This window comes from Melanerpes formicivorus, unplaced genomic scaffold (assembly GCF_026170545.1).
Source record: "Melanerpes formicivorus ecotype bairdi unplaced genomic scaffold, bMelFor1.0.p_v2 SCAF_32, whole genome shotgun sequence".
Classification (NCBI taxonomy): Eukaryota; Metazoa; Chordata; class Aves; order Piciformes; family Picidae; genus Melanerpes; species Melanerpes formicivorus.
Genome location: NW_027142384.1, coordinates 4932836 through 4958598, shown reverse-complemented (window position 1 = coordinate 4958598; position 25763 = coordinate 4932836). Strand labels below are relative to the sequence as shown.

The following is a 25763-nucleotide window of genomic DNA, read 5'->3' as shown; positions in this document are numbered from 1 at the left end:
GCTGATTTTAAATGAGGGGGATGTTTATTTAACAAAACAGCTTCTGTTATTACCTTGAGAAGCGTCGTCCTTGTTGGGTCCAGCTTTGAATTGCATTCAACCTATATTAAAGAACAGCAGTGTAAATCATTATATACAAGACTCTAATTATGAACTGCTGAAGGAAAACTGATTAAATACCTTGTTTTCTGGCCTAATACAGACTAAACTGAGTATCTTGGGCTTCTGTGTAAAGAACATATGTCTTTAAACCCAAGTAGGTCAGCTCACATTTCTGACTATTCTTTTCCACATACAAACAAAACCATTAGAGTTGAGAATTGGAGATTTTTTTTGTCTGTTTCTGGGACTCCAGTGGCAACAAGTGTTGTTTATCTTGTGACTTGGGGTCATCTGGTAGCTTCCCAAGTGGTGAGCAGCCATATGGCCACAGGCCAGCAGACTGGGCATGCCCATAAAGGCACAGCATTTGAAGTCATCCAGTCATCTGGGGCAAGTTATAATGGTCAAAAAGGAGCTCTTTGCTTCCATAGTGACCCAGGGCACAGCTCCAACACCAGAGAACAAGTTAAAATACCAGCATCAGATTCCTCTCTAAAGGAAAATATTTGCGGTTCACTGAAACTGCTGTGGCGATTGTCCTAACGCAGTAGCTATTAAATAATGGCTCTTGGACAGAGGGGACAAACAGCAAGGAACTAGTGGCAGCTCTCCTGCAGTCTGAAAGAGGAGAGACAGCTGGGCTGGATCGATAGGCAGCAAGGCTGCTGCACAGGCATGAGCTCTGCTGGCCTCACACAGCTCCTTGGCTTGCCTGCCTGTCAGCATGGTGGCAAAGATGGCTCGAGATCTGTACGCACCACAGCATCCACTGCTGGGGAGCTGTCGCCGACCACCAGGAGGACAGGGCACCTGTAAAGAAACACACAGAAGACGTATTAGTTCAGTGGCATAGCTTGCACATGCCTCAAGCTGCATGTTGTGTTACTAGAAAATGAGACCATTAAGTGTGTGAAAATGATTTAGTTTGTATTCCAAACACCCTGAGCACACGTCAAATCCACTGCATTAATTGCAGGTATACTTAAATGCCCTGATAACTTGCATTCCAGACACTTTAAACACACCTAAAATCCAAGGTATTAACTGCAGGTCTTCTTAGACGCCTGAGAACTTGTCCTTCTACCCACCTTGTAGCAATCAGCTCTTACCAGTGCTCTTACTCCTTGCTTTATAGAAATTGAATGTGGGCATCAGCAAGCTCTCATCCCCACCCCCCGACAGCTGTGAGCTCCAACATTTGGACCTGTTACCCCATTTCAAACAGACTGGCAGAGGAAAGAGTCTCAAAGTCTGTGTGTAAACATTAGCAGCTGAGCAGAGGACTTGAAAACTGTTATGTAACACAAGTTACAACATAAGCATAAAGCAGAAGATCTGGCAGATAGTGTTTCTCATACCCGCGTCATCTTACTGAATGTTTGGTTTTTAGTTTGTTGCTGTGTTTGGTTTTGTGTTTTTTTGGTTGGTTGGTTTGGTTTTGGATTTTTATCTTTTTTTTAATTGCCTTTGTTTATGTTCTCTTGGTTGCACAAGCATAGCTTAAGTGCCTATATAGTTCCCACTAAGAGCTATAGTTCCCATTAATTAGGACATATTTCCTGGTGAAGCTAGGTATATCTGCTTTTCAAGTAACTACTCTGTTGGTCCAAGGTTGAAGATACACAGTGACAACAACTACTTAGCTTTCCAATTCAGCTAATACAGTTCTGAAGTTTGAAGAGCAGAAGTCTTCCTAATGGTAATCCCTGACTTGCAGTAACCTCTCATTTCCTACACAAAGTTACAAGATGCTTTTCTAGCTCATAAGCACGTTCATCTGTAGCCCTGCAATGCACCAAATGATCACACCTCTTAGCTCCCATCATATACAGGTGAACTGGAAGGAAATAAAATACTTACTGAAGGGTGACAACATTTATTCCAGGAACAGGGCGCTCAATCTCTAGGTCTCGCCGACTGAAAAAAGGGAAAGGATTACAGGTCTGAAATTCTTTCAGATGCTTCCATGTTCTATGTTAAAGAATGTACAGATGCTCACATATGTTAATTTATTCTGCTATATGTTCTAGCTTCCACAGCTGATGGAGAACCACTGAATTATCAATGCCTTAGTTCAGTCCCAGTGTACTATCTCTCTTCCCACAAATGTGCAAGGACCTTCTCCCATAAGCAAACCACCTCAGATCCCTAAAGGAACTGTCAAGCAGAATTTTATACTGGGGGAACACAAGTAACTCCACCATACAAGTAATACTGGACAGCCTCTTAAAACAGTTTCCAGTTAGAAATCAGGTAAATGTATTTACCTGTTGTAAGAGTTGACAAAGAGATGAAGGTTGGTTTGATTCATATCATTAATAATATGCTGGCGGTAAGTATGGATCAGGTCATGGTTGCTGTGAATCTCATCCTACAGTGGAGACAGAATTGTTCAGAATAGGGGCTATTTTCTGAGAGGATTTGAAGATATGGCACGGCAGTCATGTATCAGACTTATGTGAACAACAGGAGTGCACCTTTAGGGAAGGGACAACTTCTAGCACTCAGTGGTGTGACCCAGAATTAATATTAGCCTCCAGCTGCAGTATCACATTTTTTTGCTTTAAAACCTCAATGTTGTAATGCCAAGATCTTAAGATTGCAAAGCATGTAGTTGTACTGCAGATGCCGACAGTCAGACAAGTGTGAGGTTTTAAAGCAACAACAACAAAAAAGCATTCAGGATATGAAGCTCAATAAATGTTTCCAGGGTAAAGCAGATGCTGAAAGCTTAGAAACATATGCAGTATGGAACTCCATTTCATAACTGCAAATAACTAAGTTTCAAGGACTTCAATCACTAACATTTCTAAACAATTTGGTTCTAAAGTCTTTATAGATTGGTTCCTTGTCCTGCTGGAATGGAGTTTTCCATTGCATTCACTAACCATTTCAAGAACTGCAAAGTAGCTTCAGAAAACAGTATAGCACTTTCCATTAAAGCAGGCTTGAATTGAAGAGCACCATTAGCACTAACAACCAGCTTTCTCAGAGTTATAAATATATTATGGTATATATAGAAAAGAAAAAACAAACCTGTGGCTAATTCTGCTCAGAACATAAGCATGTATGATGCTTATTTTCATGTTTAAGTGCTGGCTGTGTGAACAGGGAGCTGGGCCTACTAGAGCTGTCACGACTGAGCTGCACTTGAGTTGTTAGGACACAGCAAGCCCCACAGCAGCATACCAACTCCAAAATACTGGGAATGTGAATGTGAATCCTATCTCACAGTTCAGCTTTGGGTTTGGTTGGGTTGTGTGGTGGGTTTTTTTTAGGGATGGTTTCTCCTCTCCTTCATGCCCCAGGGGGTAAATACAGATGATAGAAAAAAATCAGAGGAATCTTGAACATCCTTACCTTTCCAAAAAGATGTGAAATGACCATATCTGGTAGGGCATTTGTCCAACCTGAAATCTGAACAGCAAGATTATCAAAACATTTGATATTAAAACAATCTGTGAATAACCAAAACCATTCAAGCACATACAAGTAGACCAATGGATGCTTCTCTGCTGTCCTTATGTATGTAACACCCTTGAATTTATTTTTTTTCCTGTCTTAATTCAACTAAAATGCTGTTAGGGGTTGTTTATGTTTGGGTGACTCTCATAAGATATCTTTACTAATGAAGCTACACAGGGAACACACTGCTAGTAGCATAGGTCTCTCTCCCTGCAAGAACAACAAGCAAACCAGCGATATGGTTGTCATTTAACCTTACTGCCCAATCTGCTCCCCAACAACTCATACTGACAACCTGTTGGAGCTGATACCTAAAGTTCATGTCCCAGAGCATGTGCTATTGCTTTGGAAGGACAGAAAGATACAAGGCACCTGCTGTACTCCTAAGTTCAGCAATAATTAAGAGAGGTGGATGTTAGAGGAACAGGCATGAAGAATTTCATTACAATGAGACACTGGGTGAGATAATCAACAAAGATCAGCTAGCAACATCTCAATCTAGAGGAGTTTGCTAAATATACTTCCACATCAGAGTTACCAAAACAAATTGGTATACAAAGCTACTTTGAAAAAAAAAAATATATTTATTAAGCCTTGAAAGAATGTTACATCCTAGCTCCAAAAAGTTTCTCCTACTGTTACAAGGTTATTATTGCATTTAATATCAGTCTAGATACTTACAATGAGTTTACTCTGTTTGTGGTTAATGGATGACACACTAATTTTTGTGTTTCTCAAAGCATTTATAACAACTCCCCTTCATTTCAACATGACCCTGAATGACACAAAGTGCCTTCCACAAGTTTGCCCTGAGTTTAACAGGTTAAATCTGCGTGATGTGTAATGTAACATAGCTACTCATTTACATACACTGGTTCCAGGAAAATTTTTGAAACGAGTTCTCAGCATCCCACTACAGCATTGTTTATGACTACAAAAAAATACAGTTAACAGAAGCTTCTTTGTACGTGAACGTTTTAACTTAAAAAGTCTGGCTGCTTGGACAATCTGCCCACAGTTACTGTAGTAAAAGCCTTTTCTGAGTCTTCTTGGCACGTAAGACTCAGCTAGATGATTGAAACCTGGAAGATGTTTTGAACAATTTTCTAGCTCACATTTTGGACTGTGCTAGTAAACAAAGCCATGGACAAGAACTGAATGTTATGCTATGCTTTAAGCTTACTTAAAGAAAGTTTGTTTCCAGAACCATCCTGTGTACAAATTAAAATGAGTTTTCCCAAGCAGTTACTAGCTCTAAAGAATTGTCCATAACCAGTAGTTCCACAACACCATACATATCTATTTCCTCAAAATCCTCATTTTTATCACTAGCTCTGCAGGAGCTATGTTTGCAAATGGAAGAATAAACTCCAAAGGAATTATCCTGGGATATTTTGTGTCTGTACCCATGCCTTGAGACAAGCTTGTTCAGGCTTGACAGGCTTGCAGTATGATTTCTTTTTCTAACTTAAATATCTTTACCTTAGTTGCTGCCCAGTCCATCCAACCTTCAGCGCATGGGTTTACATTAATGAGAACTAATCCCTCCACCATCTCTGCATGGTTTAACTGCAAAAGAGAAGGTTCAAGATTCATCACAACTTTCCAGTTTGATGGTCAGCATAACATTGAAATTACCAAGTTGTCTCCTGAAAAGGAAAGCAATGGGTCTCGTTTTATCTTGCACAAAACAAGCGTTACGTACAGGGCTGGGGGGGGGGGGGAGGGGGGGGGGGGCAGGAATCATTAAAGCAATTCAGCTGAGCAGCTGGAGAACATTAAGATTTAACTTCTTCTCCACCCTCAGTTTAAATAGAGAACTCCCATTAAAATAACCTTCTGCAAATTAACTGGGAAGAGCCCAGGACTTAAAATGGAAAATCTAGGTCTTCTGGATGAGCTATCCCGCAGATTGTGGTATTTCACTTAAAAGCCTAACTGCTTACTTAAATGGGCGTGGCAGAGCAGGAATTCTCTGTGCACACTAGAGGGGTGACAGCACATCAGGGAAATGAGGTTCAGGCTTTAGAGAAGTTCCACAAAACTTACAGCAAATCTGGTTAAGATGTAGGCACCGGCTCCAGTTCCCATTCCTATTATGGTCTTCAGCCTGCATAGCAATAAAAGGGAAGAGGCAAATGAGTGAGCGTTGAAAAGAAACCAACCCACAACAGCAGCCTTCCTCTTTCACATGCCAGCCTGTATCTACAGAAATCAGTTGCACCTCGGGCAAATCATGGACCCTCAGCAATGCCACTGGCCTCAGTAAGGAGCTCAACATAGCAGCTGGTTTGGTTTTGGTAGACTGTCCTCACGCCTTGCAAAGCAGCAGTGACTTGCTTATCTTTAAGTAAATACACTGAGCAACCATAGCATTGTTCTGACCCTGGAAGGAAATGGTTAGTCTATGCTAGAAAGCTTCTAAGATATGATCCTGAAATCTTCAGCCTACATACAAAGACCCCTCCTCCCCAGGCTCTCCCTGTCCTTCCCAGTACTAACTGGGATGCTAATTTCTCTCTAACAGGACTGGCAGAAAATCCTCTAGTGCTATCCAGCTACTGGGGTGATAAAGTTTAAACTTCATAACCAAACAGGGCAGAGACAAACCAAATATTTGCATTAACTGAAACTGGTTTTAAAGTATTGCCTTCAAGGCCTCCGAAAATACTGGAAGGAAAGACTAGACAAAACCACTCTGAAAAACAGGTTACACAATGCTTTTAGAAAAATATCTGAGGGTAGTTTTCATTCTTGCTAACAACGTTAAATCATGGTTTTGTAAGTACATTCCAATTTAATTGACTTTCAAGGTACTGACACAATGACAGTGTTTTTTTCAGTGCAAGAGCAGAACTGGCAACTCTGTGCCTTATATTAGGCATTTCAAAAAACATATCTCTTTTAAGAAAGTAGTGAGGTAAACTGGTTCAAGGTACTGTACCAGCTGGTTACAACAACTGAACAATGTCTAAATTGGGGTACTGCTCTGAGAATAAAACCCTTGCCAGCAGTCCAGCCTGTCTGTCCTCCAAAGCTGCCTGACCCTGAAGGCCAGGTTTTCTCTGCTTCGTGTAGAAACGCCTTGAATGTGCCTACTTGTACTCTACATTGTGTACCAGGAGCACCAACTCCACAGAGAAGGTACCTTTCTAATCTACAGCATCTATTGAAGTTAAGCTTTAAGTAAAGAATACACACATCCAAATTTGTAGGCAACAGCAGAGGTACTAGATCCTTCAACATCAGCAACCTGGCATCTTCATTAGGTATTAGAGGCTTAAGGAGGTTGGACTGACCCCCTTAAGACAATCAAGCCACAGAAATGAAACAGGACATGTCTTCAGATAGGACCATGTGTTTTTCTCTGCTAACCACACAGGAAAACATGGGTTGTCACAGTGGTAAGAACAGATTATCTGTGCCCTGCCCCTGTGAGGGTGACGCAGAGAAAATACTGGAGGAAGCCCCTAAATTAGGCACATGGGATTTCACTCATACTTGCTTCCTGTTTAAAAATAAACAGATATTTAAGAAAAGGCCAAAAAATAAGCTCTTTCAGAAACGAAGGCAAAAGTGATGAATGTAGAACTGAAGAATTAAAACCCAGCCACAAATGTAATTCTAGCAAAGTGCCACGGGCAGCAGAGGAGAATATCTGCTCTTTTGGTGCACTGTGTAGAGACAAGAATGAAGAAAGCAAACAAATAATTCTGCACTCACCCAAACTGTTTCAGGATTCCAGGAAGCATTTCAGCCAGCTGATCCATGGAGGGATACATGTACCTACAACATATATGTGTTTATGGAGTTACTCCACCATGTTCAGTAGAGTAGACTGGGTTATTTAGAGACACTGTCATCGCTGTGGATTTAATATCAAATATGCTCATTGACTGTGAGTTACAGAATGATGGTTTGGCTGAAAGCAAAACAGACCATAATGAGTTGCTTCCAAGAAAAGTTAACAATTAAAACTTAGGAAAATTTTTGAACTTGGGAGGCAAGTTGTCAACCACATTCACCAGACTTGCACTTGGTCCACCACAAAAAAGTGTCCCTGTGTTGCAGGACCACAGACTACAGCAATGAGGTCTAGGCCTGTGGCAAATAATTTGCATGCATGTTCTCAGAGGCACACAGGTTTCCACAGCTATAAAATGAGGATAAATTTCTATTAATATTGATAGGTAAAATTAGCCATAGGAAGGGCTATGAAGCTGCTGAGGAAATTCAATAACAACAGCTGTCAATGCTCTGGTCCTCTCCAGAGCAAAACTTGTGAGGGAAGAAAATTCTGCACAAAAACTCAACTGATCAGTACATGGAAAATCCACCTGAAGTTGCTAGAGAGCATCTGCCTAGAATGTATTAAAATCTCTGCTTCTCATCAGGACTACACCTAATGCTTCTCTAATTTAGCCTCCAAAATAAAACAAAGAAGAAAAAAAAACAAAAAACCAAAACAGAGCACATCACAAAACAAAACAAAAAACCCCACCAACAACAACCAAAAAAACTAAAGAAAAGAAAAAAAGGAAACCCACAAAACAAACAAACAAAAAAAACCCTAAACCTCAAGCAGCGTAGAACTACTTCAAGTTATTTTCTTACACTTTCTTGTTGGGAAACTAAACCTTGTCATGACGAAAGCCTGTGTCAACACATTGGCAGTGACTTTTAACTTAGGCATGTCAGTCTGCCAGCTGGAGGACTGGAAGCAATAATACAGCTTCTTGTGTTGTCATCCTGATGCTACTAAGCAGCACTCTTTACTAACATAGACTACGATGGTTGCCCTACGCAACTGACAACTTCCAAGTGTTAATGTCTGTTCAGGACGTGAGGGTTAAGACACTTAAAAGCTCTTGATTCAAATAAATGCAAAGGGGGTGTGTGACTGAAATAGCTGGTTGACAACCAGGCCAGTTAACACTATCTGAGAACCTGGCCCATCATGACCCTCACAGCATCAGACCAGCTTAAAAATTAAGAAGGGAAATAGACTGGGTACATATAAGCTCCTTAATACATCGTTCTTACAGAACAACTGTTCCTTGCCTTGTGCCCTCCCCTTGACATTCTGGTTGCTCCCTTCCTCAACCAAGCTAATTCCTATCTAAGTGGCATGTTAAGGTAAACTTGATTCATTTGAACTAACTGGGCCAAGCATTTTCGCAAAGACACAAGTTACTCCAGGTTTCCAAGAGCTGCAGCATCATAATATAGATCACAGTCAGGAGTATGCAGCTATCTATGTTATTCTGTGGGGGCACATCACTTTGCTACTGCCTAATGACTTGGTTTTCCCAGGTAGGTTATAATGTCTGCTTATCAACATCTACCATGCTGCCATTTCATAAAAACCATGGGTTTCAGAAGTACATTATATAATTGCTAATGACAATCTTGTCTACAGTGACAGTTTTGTTGGTATTCACAATGTCATTACAAAAGAGTAACTCAATATTTAAATGTACAGATATAGACATCTGCCAAGGAACTGCTTCACAACCAGTCAAGTTATCAGAGTGAAAATACAAAATTACAGCCTCAAAGTTCACTGTGAACTGGCACAACACAACAGAGCTCCCACAGATGCAGTATCTTAGAAACAGGGCATCAGGATTTAAGTTAAAAAGCCAACTACTGTGTTTGCTGCAAGTGCTTTAACTAAACAGCAGATCAAGATTCCTTTTTTCAAGAAAGAAGATAACTGTTTCCCTGGCAACTCACCCAGCTTGGAAAGATGGTGCTCCATCCTGCTGTCCAGGTGCATCCACATGGCAGACTGCAAAGTGCTGGGTGATTTCCTGCATATCCTCAAAGTTGAAGAGAGGATTGAAGCAAGTTTTATCTTCAGAAGGAAAAGAAAATATGGAATAATTATGCTGAGGGAAAATAGTAAGTATGCAGCTATAATAAAATCATTTATTAACTTGTCCCACAGGTTAGTGAAAAGTTGGTCTAATCAAGTAAGATGTGTTATAGGCTGGGAAAAGTGGCAGTCCTTTATTTCTAAGCCCTTCTACAAAGCAACCTGTGCCAATTTGCTTTAATTCCTGAAATGAAAATCCCTAAACAACTCCTTCCTCATGGTCAGCTAAGATTTATCCATGTTACTTTTGCACCTGCCAGAAGTATTTGCTTGGTACACCAAAATCTCAAAATATTGTTCTATATTCAGCATTAAAATACTAACACAATGAAGTCAAGAGTACTCATCCCAGGTTTTAGCTTAGACAAAACAATCCATTTTCTCATCCTATCTTTTTGTGTGTCAAAAAACAACCAAAAAAAGCAACCAAGCAAAAAAAAATAAAAGAAGGAAAAAAATATCCCAGGCTGAGATTGTGACTTCTGCTTTTGTATAAATTTTACAATATCTGTTTTATATGATCAGCTTCTGAAGGCAGCTCAAGATAAAAGTGTCCTTCTGGGATACTCAGTGCTGTCAGCTCCGAGTTTTGAGGTGATTCAATTTCTGATTTTCAAGTAATATTAATGTGGAGAGAGGTTTAGCATATTTTCCTCCTAGACTGGAAAGCATGAATTCTGTAGCACCTTTGCTGAGATGCCTAGAAAATAGTTCAATATTCTCTCTGTGTTTCTGAATGTCTCCACACTACAATGTACATTCTCTAGAAAGAAAAAAATCTTATTAAAAAATGAAATCCAGATTAAGCTCTGTCCCAATCCACTTAAAACACAAAATAAACTAAGGCAGATCCACAAAAACCAGGCAAGGAAATAGAATGTTTTCTTATGAGTAATATCCACCCACCCATCAATAGCCAGACTTTAAAGACCTGGGGGTGTTTTTCAATGTAAATATTGACAACTGATTAAGAAACAGTAATTGTGTGAAGCAAACAGTACTGCTGACTAAAACCAAATTAGACCCTGTTAGGTCGTTATGTTCTCGGATATGACAGGTAAGATAAAAGGCATTTATCAAAGTTATTTTCTTAATACCGCCTAAGGACAGAATGGCAGAATTCATTTTGCCATCCTGATTTGACATGCAATTCATATAAACCCAAAGGTGTATAAGACTGGTTGTCAAACCCAAACTTAAGACAAAGCACCAGCAATGTTGTTCTTGACCCTGTTGGCATACCCTCATTCATACCCTGCAGATGTTTTTACAACATTTATAGTTGGTCACTATGAGCTAACAGAGATCTTTTGCTCCTTTAAGTGAAATGTTCCAATGATTTAGTTCAAGAGGATGAAAAACAGAAGAAAAAAAAGAGAATTAAACTTGCTGTAAAATAGGAGTTAGGTACCATCTAACAGATTTCAATGCGCATAAATGAGCAAGGACCTCGGAAAGGTTTCCTAAATATCAGCATTTTCCCACCTTTTACTACACAGTTTAGCACCAGACTTGGTAAAGTTAGATAACAGTTGGACTCAATGATTATAAAGGTCTTTTCAACCAAAACATTTCTCTACTTCTGCAGCAGCAGCAGCATTAGAAGCTAAGCCACACCTGTGCTATTAAATAAAAAGTCTACTTACGATTCAGCCCAATGTCATGGTAGGTGAGGATAGCTGGCCGGTTCCCTCTGGGTGTCCCACACATGGTGACATGGACTGAGCCATGCACAGTCTCCACATCTTGCTCCTGGGAAAAAACAGAAGGAGTCTGTTAGAGGCTTCTCCAAGTGCTCCACCAAACACCAGCCGCAGCAACCTCTTTGTTACCATGAGCAGAGGTCCTGCCGCATCACAGAGTCTGCCTGTAACCCCAGGGACCTTCACAATTCCCTTGCTAATGCACCCATTCCCCTCCACAGTGTGGGCTCCCTGAAAACATTTTACATTTGTCCATCACCTACTCCAGTTTAGAGTAGACTACAGTAGCACTTCAACTGCTACCTCTAACCAGAGCTGAACAAATAGTTGGCAGTGAAAGAAAACTAAATAAATAAATGAAAGCAGTTCAATGCAATGACTTCTAAAGTACCAATAGTTTCTAGCTATGACTGTGGACATTTGAAAAAGCACAAGTTGCCAAGATAATATGCTTTTGTTCTTTCCCCAGTGAGCATGATAACCAAATTTGTTAGCTTCATGGCTTGCTACGTATAACCCAGAACACAAAGCTAACTGTGAAGTATGATATAGAGCAACATATCCACAACATTGTTGCAGTAACCATCAGAGAAACAACGATAAGAAGCATACTGCCATTATTTGACATAAGAGGAGCTGATGTTGTTTATTGATCTCAAAGCTTTATGATCAAATCAAAGTCTCCCTCAGCACCATCTTTTATTTATTGGATGTCTCCGTAAGTTGAATGTGACTTATAGTAACACCCACAATACATGGAACAGGTTTTTTGTTTCTTTCATACTTGAACTTCAAATGGGTATACACAACTTGTTATTTTGCCAACATGTGTAAAGAGAATCACAACACAGCAGTTAACTGTGTCACTTATTTACAGTACTATTTCTCTCACATAACAGTGAAGGTAGTATACAGTTAGCAGCCAGCCTTAGGATTTAACTAGAATGCTTCATTTCCTATTCAGGACACAGATACCTATGCCATTCTGTACAGTGCTGCTGCAGGACTTGCTGGACTTGCTCTGTGCAGTCATGCCCAGAGGCATAGCCCAAGTGAAATTCAAATCCATTAAAAGTTATGCCATAGAAATCAGGGAAGTACAGCCTTTAAGAAAACCTTTACAAAGCAAAGCCTAAGAGCTCTTAAGGGATCAGAAGTAGTAAGCTGTGGCCTGAATCTCAACTCCTTAATTTCATACATGGAATACACCACACATTTTGTTGAAAGTAAGGATGCTAGGCAACACCATTCCACATTTCACCTATTTTCTTTGCAGTTACACATTTATATCAGTTTTAAGTTACAATTACAGCAATAAATCAAGATTCATCCCCTCCTTGCACACTGAGAAAGTTGAGCATTCGTTGCTATATGCCACTCAAGCATTAATTTCCAGCTTTTATGTTTTCTTAGAAATTCACTCCTCTGCATACTCACTGCATTATTTAACAGGTAAGCTGTATCTTCCATATCCAACACCATCCTTAGGCAAAACAGGGTGATAAATCCAGCAAGCCAGACTGAGGACAGCAGCTAGTTTCTACTTCACTCAAGTAGGAAACTGGGTTATATAGACAAGCTGCTATCCTGCATAGGCTTATGACTCCCATAATGCCTGGCTAGAAAAACCAAAACAGACTAATTCACAAGGATGTCATTCTTAAATAGGATTTGAGTCAGGTTTGACCAGGAGAAGTACTTACTCAATAGAGCTCAGACATCAAAGATTAACTAAGTGTCTGGCACATAACATACAAAGTGCCAAATTTCAAACCTGGGAATTAGTACAGCCTTTCCTGCTGCCGTTTCTATCAGGTTTTGATAAATTTACACGGATTTCAGGTTTTGCTGTCTCAAGCGCTAGACCACTCTAAACTTACTCTCAATTAAATCAGAAGGAAGTTCTTTTCTACAAGCCAGTGTTAAAGTTTCCAGTAAGAACAAAAAAGTCTTCAAAGAATTAGCGCAAATCCGAATGATTCTGCACAACGAAACCGGAGACTTTAAATGTTTGAAATCTAGTATTTTCCAAAGTAGATTAGCAACATTTAGTCTGCAGTATTTACACATCAGTCACACTAAGGTCACTGTAAGTGTCAATTTTGGCAGAAAATAGGGTAATGTAGATATATTCACTGTACGGTACTCCAGAAGAGGCTTGTAGTAGTAATAGATCCCAAAAATAATAATAACAGAAATTACTATTTTCCATTGTAACTTCCTTCTGTGCTTCAATAATTTTTACTACAAAGCATAAAAATCAATGGTTGGGCAACCTTAACACCAGTAAGAAAGTAAGTGATATTGTATAACCCACCTCCCACTGAGTGTGGAATATATAGGAATTATTTCCTCTGCAGCTATAGACTATTAGGCATTTCATATTATCAGATTGTTATTGTTTGGTCCTCCCAGAAATAGCACTGAAAATCTAGAATGTGTTTTCCTAGGAGGGACCACCTTTCAACATTTGGGATCTTCTGTATTTGTGCATGAAAGAAAATCTACTCATGGTAGATGAACCTAGACCCTTGAACCTGCACAGCCTTCTGACCTCCACAGCTAATTCTTCTGGAACTGGAAGACTGAGCCTAGTTCAAACTCAGTGTCAACTAAAAATAGCTCAGAGATGACAGGCAAGCACACTCCTAATTACTGCCATAAATCACAGTCAGTTTAACAATTGCTTTAATTCCCCATTATCTTCGCAGGAAGATTCCCCTAATTCAAGAAAGTTGTGCTATTTTCCATTAGGGAGAATTCTTAATGGCGTTTAACTAAAAGATGCTCCTAAAACCCAATAAATTCAAATCAGTTTCTTCAGCGACATCAAACCAACAACTTCGTATCCCTATTGATCCTATTAAAGATCAAGAGATTTGTCTACGTGATGTAGGGATGGATGTTTTCAAAATGCAGAGCACTGAAAACAGATGGCAGCACATCCCAATCAACATCAACGTTATAGTAAGAGGCTCTTCACCAACTGATTTGTATTAAAATACTATCTTGGAAAAAAATCCAAGGTACACTAATCCGATAGAAGGATAAAGACAAACACACCATCTGTTCACATCTCACTTTAACAGAGGTGCAGTCCTATCTTAGTGCCCTAAAAATACACACACACACAAAAGTGCTTGGAATACAAGCAATTTGGGAGAGGCTATCTTAGTCTGAAGGAGCTGATCCACTCTAAAGGAGATTTTATTTTTGGATCAAGTGACATTTTCTGACATTTTATAGAGGTTAAAGTTGGGGAAGGGGTTGCAATTTGTATGTCAGTAATGGAGGAGAGCTCATTTATTCCTTTCCCTCTCTGCCCTGGCTAAAGCTGGCATGGATCAAGGACCATGTTTAAGAACAAGTTGTTTTCTGAAGTACAAGATATGCAACCAAAACAGTTTAGATATCTAAAAAGGAAAATCACATACATATATTGCAGATTTTATTAAAAATGCCATATTTAAAGTAAAATATTGCGTTCCATAAAGATTATTTTAAAGCTTTCAAATATATTTAATCCTCAATTACTGTCTCATGCTTTTATTTAATTAATAGTATTATTCCTGTTAAATATACCTCTCTTCTCTTGCCTCAGGACTGAGGGAAAAGCTTCAAAGCTTTTAAAGGGGATTAAAATTGTTTTTAAATTACTAGGAGACAGTATATTTTAAGTTTATACTGCTTAAGAAATTAAATACACTAATAACTGCATACACTATTTTTCACTCTTCTTTTTTCTGTATCTTGGAAGATCAAAAATATTTGAACTCTTAATGTGGTATTGCTGTGCTGAGTTTCAAATCTCCTTTGCCCTGAAGATATTTAGCTTTTTTCCCCCTTATTTTTTTCTACTCTGAAAGTTATTTCAATTCACAGTATGTTTTCCTTTTTTGGTTTTTTTTCCTTCTTCTTTCCCCTAAGGTTTCTATTTTAAATTAGTAATATTTGAAATAGGTTCCTCAATTCAGGTTCTGAGTTGAGTACATTAATAAGAATGATGAATATAGACATAAAATTAAGTGACTCTGATAAGGTTGAAGCCAGTAACATAAGAATTGAAGATTATTGCAAGAGTTCTGCCAAGGGATTCTTCCTAGTCTGATTAGCACAGGATCACACCTGCTCTGCAGAAGTATAGCCTACAATGACACCTAGAAAGAGGATGAAATCCATGTAACACCCTAAACTGCATCCACCAGCTTGTCAGTTCGGAAAGCCCCCTCAATGTGCTGTGAAGGCCAGCTGACTTATCTCCCATTGCAAGGCAGTTCTTTCCTTCTCCCCTCACAGGCAGGAGGAGGGAAAGCAGAAATGGCTCTTGCATGTTGTTTGGGAAGTTTTGCTGAGTTATTGAGAAAGGAGTCCCCTGAGGGACTGCTCACTCCTGAAACACCAAGCTAAGAGAATTATATACTGCGGTGAGGAGCCAGGTCTCCACTGCCCCTAATGTTACCAAGCTAGGGAATAGGTAAATACATCAAACTGGAAATACAATTAAAATGTGTTTGGCATTAAGCCAGCTTAAAGCAGCTCAGGGCACACTGCCCTGCACCAGCTTATCATTAATTGTAGTAAAACAGGTTTGGCCAGGAATTCTCTTTTTCTTGGGAGGCAGGGGACCTTCACTTAAGTTTTCAGACATATGGTGCTGATTTGAGGAAGCTCAGAGCTGTCGGTTCTTCCATCTCTTGTTTTTGCTGTTATGGTAACTTCACAAAACCTTTCCTCCGGTGAATAACTGCACACATGTCCTGCAATGTGTGCTTTCAGTCGGTGACACTGCATTATACAGAAGCTTACTTCAAAAATGGAAAAGTACATTTAACTTAAGTCAGTCTAAACCACCATGTGAAATAAAAGTCTATTTCTTTCCAAATCTGAATAACTAACTAAAATTTAATACTGGAATCAAAACACCTCACAGGCAGACACCACTATTCACTAGGGGTAGAAAGAGTTATTAACCGAACACTGTGTAACTTGTTCTCAAAGGACAAAGTTGCAAGGAGCTGTGGTGGATGGTCACATCAGGCCACGCAGGCACTAAATACAAAGCTCTATCTTGTCAGCTGCTGCACATTTCCTTCCCTGGTCAGGTCCATTCTCCTCCTAAGTATGGCCCATGGGACAGGTAGCTCATTAAAGAGCACATGAGCTTTGGTGTCAGTCCTGAGTGACCTGCATCCTCCAGGGCCACACATGAATTAAGCACTAGAGTTTCTCCTAACACCTTTAAATCACCTCTTTCATAAATCAGCCACAGAAAAACTTAAAGACACATAGATAGGTTAGTTGTCGTTTTAAGAACAAAATCTAAGCCATCTTTGCAGTAACAGCTCTTAACAGATTGAGAATGTTCTTTCATGTTTTTCCTTCCTGAACTAGAACAACCAAAGATTAAACTCTGACAAAGAAAGATCATTAAAAAAGCAAGAGCTGGCAGAACAGGGCTAAATGACAAGAACCATTGCTCTGGATTAGTGACAGTTAATCCAAAACATGGCGGGGGGGGGGTGAACCAAACCTAAACAAGAACAACAACAACAATAAAAAAAAAAACACACAAAAAAGGCTTAGAGAATTTGATCTTGCAAGCTAAAATCTATATATATGTACATGGTTTACAAACCAAGCAAATTTATTCCAAGAATAGAAATGAAATATGGGTCACTTCTGGATTCTTAATCAAAATACTGCCTTATTCCTGTTAGCAGACTTAATCTGGGATTCAGATTTATTTAGACCAAGTGATCAATCTGGACCCAAACAGAAAGCTTCTCCTATGCTGTGCACAGCCCTGAAGGAAATCACATGGTGACAACCTCAAACTTACGTTTATTAAGACTTTAGGCAGTGGATTTTATCATTGGAAAGGATGAAGGGGAGGATGCAGGATTACTGTAAACTACAGTTTTGCTATAGAAGTAAAAGCCACCGAAAGATGGTAAAGGTATTTGAGGTAACTGTCTCTCTTAGTTTCCAGGGAAAAGACTGATGAGTTTGTGCTGGATTTTTAACAAATTTGCACAACACTGAATAAAAATATAGACTAGTGTAAATAAGTGACATGCCACAAAGTACAGAAGAGTTATTTTCTTCATGGATCTCCACCTGAAGATTCAAAAGGCTAGAATAAATTAACAACTTTCCACAACTGAACTCCCTTCCTACACCCCTTGGCAAAAATAAAACATGCAACGAGACTCCTTGTACTCAGAAATGGGAATTCACTGTTCATTCTTTGTTGAGGTACGTACAAGCTTCCCAGTATCCCTTCCAGCTTAACCCAGCCTGACACCAACAGCCATGTATTTCCTTAGTCTCAGCTTAAGAAGCAGTAAGGACAAACTCCTCAGTCAGAAGTCCAAATGGTGATAAAATAATACTAAGAGAGTTATAAAAGTTACCTCTCAAATGCCTGACAGGGGACAAGTGGAAAGCCACCATCTGACCCAGTGGTGTGAATTATGTTTGGCTGTACATAAATACATGGAAACTCTCGTCACTCTTCTTATGGGCAAAACTGATTGCTTAGTGCCTTCCACTGCTCCACAGGCGTCAGGAATGTTTTGGAGACTTTCAATGGCATAACTGTGTTACATCAAGAGGGACATTTCCTCTGAGGAAATTCATGCACACGGCTAAAGAAAGCAAATTAATCAGAGAAAGCATGTATCCATGTGGGAGGGGAATGTTTTGCGTTCACCACCACTGCTGAAGTATCTCATTCTCTTAGCAAGAATAGAACTGTTTGTAACCCAGCCACCCTGTTTGGATGAAACTTTCTCAGCTTCACTCTGAAAAGACCTCCTGCAGTCCCCTTTAGATCAGAGCCCTATTCAGACCCCTTTCCCACAGTAACTATTTCTGGCATTTCTGATCACATTTTGATGTTTTCTCAAATCTCAGTTCACTTTTCCCTTTAATTAAAAAAAATATATATATTAGAAAATTAAAAAAGGTAATAGCTTTGCTTACCTGAACATCGAAGTCTGGAAGGAGGCGAGTAATAGCCTGTGAAGAGATTTGAAAGCATTAATGCAGGTAACTTTTGCAGCTACAGCAACCTGCGCTGAGAAAGGTGTGCCCTAACCCCTCGGGGTCTGCAGCTAAGAGCTATGTTCCATCCCTTCATTCAATGAAAGCTCTCTTGTTAAACAATGGAATTCACTCAGGAGATTTTCCCTACTAATCTTCACAGAGAAAATGAAAGCAGTAAAAGGGTAGATTATAGACCAGCAAAATCAACCAAAAAAGCTGGTACATCTACAGCTATTGTGAAATCACCAGACAAATCGGAGCAATAAAACACTAAACTTCCCTCCTTTGCTCATTGTAGCCATGGGACACTCAACAACCCACCTCAGTCTCATCTGGGATGGTAAGCTGTTGTTCAAGCATGCACTGAGCACTTGCAACTCAGCTAAGCAGTCATTACCAGGATTGGTTACATGATATGGAAGATGAGAAAGGTTTTAACCTAGGTCTTGTTATGTTTGGCAGGCTGGGTGGACACAGAGGTCATTTCCAGCCTGTGACCAGCCATTGCTGTTATTGATAATCTCCTACAACTGTCAAGGACCTACACCAGAAAAGGAGTTAGGGTATATCCTCCCCACCTCCAATACACTAATAAGACTATAACTTCAAAAGAAGAAATGCCTTTCAGTTGTCTCCTTTTATTAAAAGACAAGGAAGAAGTCAAACTCCTATTTCCATTGGAGGGCTGAGAACAAGAGTGAATTCCAATCAAGCCAGCACTTTTTATGCTGCAGAGTAGGGCAGGAAGCCAAAGCTTGAGAAAAGTATTGAGATAAAATGGAAAGCTTAGAATATGGGCAAGGAGGTCACCCAGTTCCAGAAGCCCAGGCAAATTAAGGATGGGAGATGTCAGAAACAATACAGCTGTTATCTTGGGCAATATCATCTCAGATGATGGATCTCAAAGAACTGCAGTCCAGCTCATAATTATGACAAGATTCTAGAGCTGTGATCTTTAAAGAGCTGACTGAGCTTGTGGGAGTCGTTTTACACAGCCTTAGCTTTAGACCATATGCTGGGATTTAATCTTACTATACATAATATATACATATATAGTATATATATGTGCGTATATATAATATATACATATATATACTATATATACACATATATATGTAAGTCTCATGATCTTTTAAATATAGCTAGTTTCATATGCTGTTGTTCAAGTGGGGCCTAGAGCTGAAAACAACAAATATATGTGGCATCCATATAACTAAGCACATGAAATGAGGCTCATTACTGTTCAGGAACAAAGACTACAGCTCTATAAGAAACCTAAGCACAACAAGCTAGGATGTGACTTCAGAGTGCATCACTCAACACCAGCTCCACTGTTAGTGTCTTTAGTATCCCTTAATATCCTCAGGGCAATCTTTTCCACTTTCTCAAAGTATGTTAAGTAACTTCCTTCAGTTGTGTTAAGAATGGGCACAGAGGAAATCAAACTGTGTGCTAGTTTCCCCATGTGGACAAACCTTAAGGGAACATCCTGAATAAAAGCATATAGGGTTCATTGTCAATATTCCAACTTTTGATCCACATGCTATAGAAACCCAGGATGTTAATCAGTGTTTTAAGGTCTTTCTGATTTTTGAAGTAAAGGCATTTCAGTACCCACAGGACTTGTGTTTAGTATCTCCTTTGTTTTGCTACTACTGAATATTATTGGCATTAAAAATGGGTATTAGTTACTGAAGTGTTTGAGTGCTGGTATCTGTTTGAGTGCTGGTATCCAAGTAAGCCCTGCTTTCAAGCAGTGTCCTTGGCAAGGGAGCTGTGTTTAAAGTTTCTCCAGCTATTTCACTGCAGTCACAAGTGGAAATGATTTGCTGAAGTATTTACACAGAAGAGGTAGGGAATGAAAAAGAAAGCAAGAGCCAGAGCAGTCACAGGGCAGAAAACCAGAAAAACACCCAAGATGTTTGCATACATCATTGTCAAGAATTACCATCACTGGAAGCAAAAGAATAAAATTCATTTTGATTCAAGAAGAAAGCTGAGAGGTTCTTGCACATGTTACACTGAATTACTTGCCATGACCATACTGAAGCACAGAGTATTGCTACCACTTAAGAGTCAGGCAGCCACTGAACTCAGGTGCTGTGGGTAGATTTTTTAAGAAAATGGTAAAAAAAACAAGTGGAAAGAAGTACCAGAAGGTTAAACAAAAGAAGAGGGTAGGATGTTTCTCCACTGCAGCCCCAGAGGAAAGGCTGTGGCTTGTGCATACCAAGTCGCCTGCAGAGCTGGTCATAGTTTGGATGTAACGCCGCTCAGTGCAGCCAGAGAGGATTAGATGGGGCACAGTCATACCTCTGGACACATAATTGCCCAGAGGAGAAGTAAATGCTCTCTCTGTGCCTCCTTGAAAGGCAGCTGACAAATGTATCTTCACATTAAGAAGTCTATAGATACAGATGGATGCACTGGAGATTGCCTAATTGGTATCATACAAAATAGCTGAAGATAGCCCGAGCTGTCAATACCCAGAAAAAAAAAATATGTCAACACCAGATTATCACTAGAGAAGAGAAAAAACAAAGAGCAAAAACCAGCAAAAGATTAAGGTTCAGGTTTGCATTATTTAAAAAAAAACCCAAGCCATGCATTACATCTCCAGTTTCTCTGACATGTCCCTGCCACATGGTATGTTAGAACTAATCTAAGGATGCATGTGCAGTTCCAATAGCAATCCTGAAATAAAACATGCAAACTCTAAAAAGTTTTAAAATGGTTACCTCTTCCTTCTCTACCAGAGGTTTCACCTCTGCAAGGTGAGCATCCTGGAACTCTGTTGACATGGTCAGTAGCTGGTATCTGCAAAGGTGAAAAAAAAAAGTTTTGTTCTCATCTTTCATCAAAGATTAAATATAGCAACAAAGGTTCAGCTCTGCCCAATCCCCCTATGAATGACCCACTGTCTCAGGTTATAGTTTAAAAGACCTTTGCAAGATTATGAATCTCTTGTAAAATGCTTCCCTGGTTTATTTATACACATGCTCCTGCACAACAAGAGACTAAAGAAAGATTATAGCTCCAAGATTAAACAAAAGTTTGGAAGCTTCCAAACATGGAATGCTGAAGGAAGCAGGGAAGGGACCGGTAGAGAGTCATGGAAACTGGCACTTCACAGGTGACAGGAGGCACAGACAAATCTATACAGAACACCTTCTGAAATCAGCTTGAATACTTATCTATGACAACTTTTTTGGGGGGGAGGTGGGAGGGGGCTTGGTTGGTTGGTGGTTTTTTATTTGTTTGGGTTTGTTAGTTTGGCGGTTTGTTTGTTTGGTTTGGTTTGGTTGGGTTTGGGTTTTTTTATGAAGGCTCCTTCTCCATCCCTCAGATCTTTACTGTGAGAAAACTGAGCAGGACACTCATTAGCATCATTTTACTCCCAGAAAGATGTGCTCTGTTCTTCAGGACAGAAATACCTTCCTTCATCTGGACAAACACACAGTACCAAGTAAACAGATATTCCTTTACATGGATATCAACAAAGTGCAGGAAATAATGCTGTTTTCAAAACTGTCAATGTAAGGGACAGGATTGTTGTGTCCTAGAAAAGGCCCATCACTACAACACCCAGTTCTTGTCTGTGGGAAGCTTAAATGGGAACATGGATATAACCAAACCTCAGAAAGATGTGACTGCTGAGGCAGACAGAGCAGCAGGTTGTGCTGCAGGTGCAGTGTGTCACCAATGAGTGTCTCAGTTCAGTGACTTTATCAGTCCAAACTGGCAGTTAAAAAGAAGAGTGGCATGTTTTCATTCTCCTGAGAAATTAGACTGGGGATTTTAAGCTTAGAGAAATGTTTTATCAGTATTTAACCCCACCACCTGAGGCATGGGGACAGGAACAAAACTGACCCCATTGCCAGTAATTTGTAATGCAAATTTACAAAAGTGCATCAGAGATACTTAAACAGTCAAAAGTCAAGACAGATTCATCTCCCTGGCAGTGACTGTGATTTACCCTTCTTCTCCAGGTTTTCCAGCAAATTTTGCCTGTTACAGATTTTAATCCATAAAGAACAAGCAAAAAAAAAAAAACCCAAGCTTGCCAAAAATTTAAGCAACTGTAAGTGACATTTTAGTTACATATTTTCATAATTACAGGCATCTGTGCAATGTGTCATTCCACACAGTGAGCAACTGTGCATGGCAGAGAGGGAAATCAATGTTGTTACAATATTTGGAGTTGAAAATATTTACATGCAATTGCACCTAACTCAAATGCCTTTTTTTATTTTATTGTTTTACAGATATAGCACCCTAATGTTGCACCTAATTCTGCAAGAAACCCGAATGACAAGAGATTTTTCCAGTAAGAAGATATGTCTCCTGCAATTTTCCAGTAAGAAGTGGCTCAGGGAACAAAGCCACAGCTAGTGTTTGTGCAAGAAAGTTGTTTACATGGGATAGTTTCAGATTTTCAGGGACTCGCAGCATTGACTACAAATGATCAAAACAACTGCATCAAAAAGAACAAGAGGGATGCCTTTTATAGCCTTAAAAAACAATCCTGTTTTCATAATAGTTCAAAGTCGTTGCTCTATGTTTCCGAAAGAACCAACACTAGGAAGTGCTGACCAGCAGATTACACGATCGCCATAAAGTCTGCTGAACAAAAGCCCATCGTGTACCAGGTTCTCACTTCTGGAAAGATACCAGATGTTTGAGCTTTGTAATGTTTTCAGATCAGGCATTTCCAGGCTCTGGCTTTTCTTTCTCTGCACCAGGAATACCTGGAACGTTTCTACCAAGAAACAACCTTATGATAAGGCAGCACAACAACGTGCTATTTGTTCATGAGAGCTGGAAAACAAAGCCCCACTATCTGACAGAACTGTAAAAAACATTCTATTTTCCAAAGAGAAAGATGTTGGGGAAGTGATTTTGTACCATCCCATGTTCAGCACAAATTTTATTATCTCTAAATAGGTGCTTTGTGCTCCCCCCCTTATGTGACAGGGTAGCTCAAAGCTAATGCAACTGCACAACTCTCCTAAATAGATAACCACACAAACATTCCTTTATACACATTTCAAAGCACTTGCCTCACAGAAGTCTTCAAAAGACAAAGTTCATTTATATCTGCAAGCAGTAGTGTAAAGCTGCCAACTTGGAAAAATACTCCAATTTCACTCCAATTGGTCAATTCAGCCATAGCAGAGGTCCCAGGTTCTCCTCTTTAGGACAAGCCACCTTCACCCAAGGGGATACCCACCACCTCACACTCAGGTATCAGTTACAATTGCTGTTCAGAGGATTAACTTTTAAAACAATCATATTTCTAACTAAGAAAAAACTAAAGGTTTAAGGTGCCTTTGCAGCTAGAAAAGTGCTTTAAAATTGCTCACATATCTACCTTTGCCAACTAGCTGGAAGGGCATCAAGCCAGCCTGTAGGAAGCAAGGAGGGCATGGGGAAGGGTGAAGTCATCTGTGCAATACTGTATTTGTTAATTTCAAAAACGCTTTTCTGTACTCATTCCAGTCCAAAGTCACTGCTCCAAAACCACCAGAGCAAGTGTCATAATCAAGGCTAGTAGTTCAGGAATCTTAACTGAGCCTGATTATTTTGCTTTTAAAGGTTCAGAATATACCCCCTGTCTCTCTGCATCATGGCTGGAGGGACAGTCATTGTTGGAGACCTGTTTTGTCAGCAGGGGCTATAGGATGGATGTGCAGTCTGGCTTTGCACAACAGAGATCCCAACTAGGGAACTAGGAAGCCACACATTAGGCCATCCATTCCCAGACACCAGCAATGTTGCAATCCTAAGTACCAAACATTAGGTAATCCTAATATATGTGACCAAATTCATTCCAAGCACAGAAGCAAGACAAGTTCAAAGATCCCTTGTTTCAAATTTTATCCTTCAGAAAACACATACACGGTTGTCCAAGTTTGTGCAATGAGGTACATCATCAAGCTTGATGGTCTCATGTCCATGCAGGGATGGAGAAACTGCTACCAGCACTACAGGATTTGTCTCTTCATTCAAACTCAACTGTATTTTTATTTAAATGCTATCAAGGAAAACAAAGAACAGGAAAAGCCTCCTATCTGGGCATTTCATAAAGAAAGGAATTCCCTCAAAACAGCTTGTTTAACCACTGACACCATAGACTGCTCTAGAGTACTGATAGACAGAAGGCCAGCCTCACCAGAGCAGCCTGATGGCATTTCCATGTCTGAAGGGTGAGCAAGTAGAAGGGACAGCAATCATTTTACATGTGGGAATAAACAGGAGCGTCTAACAGCAAAGAGGGAGAATGTCATGAATACTGAGGGCTGCAGCTCCCAAGCACTGGTGTTCTCTTTGGAGAGACACCTTGTGAGACTTGGCCTCTAGGATCACACATAGGATGTGTTTCCAAACTAGCCACATCACTGTGTACTTCATCTCTTGAAAGCTTCAAGTGTCTTCAGAGCTCAGGTATCAAGCAAGGACTGGGGTGGCAATTTGTGCATCTGCAACAGGATGAGGCAGGGATAGACCAATCTAAGATGTCTCTAGAGCTCTGCAGAAGTTCATTAGCAAAGATCCCCATCAGTTTGAGGTCAGAAAAATAACCAAACAGCTCTGACAGTGAAGCAGTTACCATGATGCCCAAACAGCATTTGAGCCTTACATATGGTCAGTTAGAACTCTTCCAGTCATTAACAGTAAATACTGTAAACTAGTCTCAGTGGCCCTAAAGTATGAAACAGTTACTGTAAACCTGAAAGCAGCCTGAAAAAAACAAACTTGTCTCCACTAAACAGAGACTAGTGGACATCAGTTCATAGCACCCAGGTACAACTATGGTACAGAGTGCATGCTCTCATTAAGCACAGTCTACATTTCAGATATTTTATAACAAACTTGACAAACCTAATGTTCCTCTTGGCGATCCATTTGAAACTTATGTGTCTTGCAAGCATCCAAAACAGTTAATACATAAGCATCTGCCCACACTATGCCCTGTTTAAACTACTCTTTGTTACAGGCCCTGGTGTCACGAGGTCCTTTGTGTACTGAGTTACTGATTTTCCCTGACACAGTTCCACACAATGATTCACAACAGAAGATTTACAGCAGTTCTCCCCTTTCAAAAGAAGCAGATGACTTTTGACAGTTAAGTAGCATCCGCCCAAACAGTTCAAGCAGGAAGCATCAAAAGTTAAAGATACTCAACTACCTGGGTTTCTCTGGGTTTCTTTAGCCTCTGGTTACATGTGAGTATCTCAATTTGCAACGAGACATTAATAACTTTGCACAAAGGAAGCTTTGAAGCCTAACCCTTAAATAATCTAAAGTTTCAAATCTGAAAAGGTCAGGAACAGAAGCATTAAATTTAATAATATCAGGGAACTGAAACAACAATGGTGGCCTCTGGTTCACAGATGTCCATCACCCAGCCCTTTTCCTGCACAGTACCAAAATACCAAAGTGGATTTTTAGGAGCATAACTGTAATTTTTCAAATACAAAAACCCAAGAAGGGTTTAAAGCTTTAGCCATATTTTAGTTTGGACTTATGCTATGGTCTGATCACTCTGATCAGGAAACTGAAATGTT

General features: G+C 39.8%; 1 protein-coding gene across 3 annotated transcripts in view; it reads right to left on the bottom strand.

Moving 5' to 3' along the window:
* The window catches only part of NDRG1 (N-myc downstream regulated 1), a 71809-nt gene that overhangs the window by 5517 nt on the left and 40529 nt on the right, over positions 1-25763 (bottom strand). For 2 of the 3 annotated variants that reach the window (XM_068155494.1, XM_068155497.1), the window contains exons 2-13: positions 20934-21012; positions 18133-18168; positions 11092-11197; positions 9304-9424; positions 7291-7353; positions 5617-5677; positions 5050-5136; positions 3463-3519; positions 2370-2473; positions 1963-2019; positions 861-912; positions 54-101 (exon numbers count right to left, since the gene is read on the bottom strand). In XM_068155494.1, the coding sequence (XP_068011595.1) occupies positions 54-101; positions 861-912; positions 1963-2019; positions 2370-2473; positions 3463-3519; positions 5050-5136; positions 5617-5677; positions 7291-7353; positions 9304-9424; positions 11092-11197; positions 18133-18168; positions 20934-20996 (855 nt within the window). In that variant the 5' untranslated portion in view covers positions 20997-21012. Of the gene's footprint in view, positions 1-53; positions 102-860; positions 913-1962; positions 2020-2369; positions 2474-3462; positions 3520-5049; positions 5137-5616; positions 5678-7290; positions 7354-9303; positions 9425-11091; positions 11198-12585; positions 12708-18132; positions 18169-20933; positions 21013-25763 lie in introns of those variants that run through there. The other variant, XM_068155496.1, reaches the window with a different exon arrangement.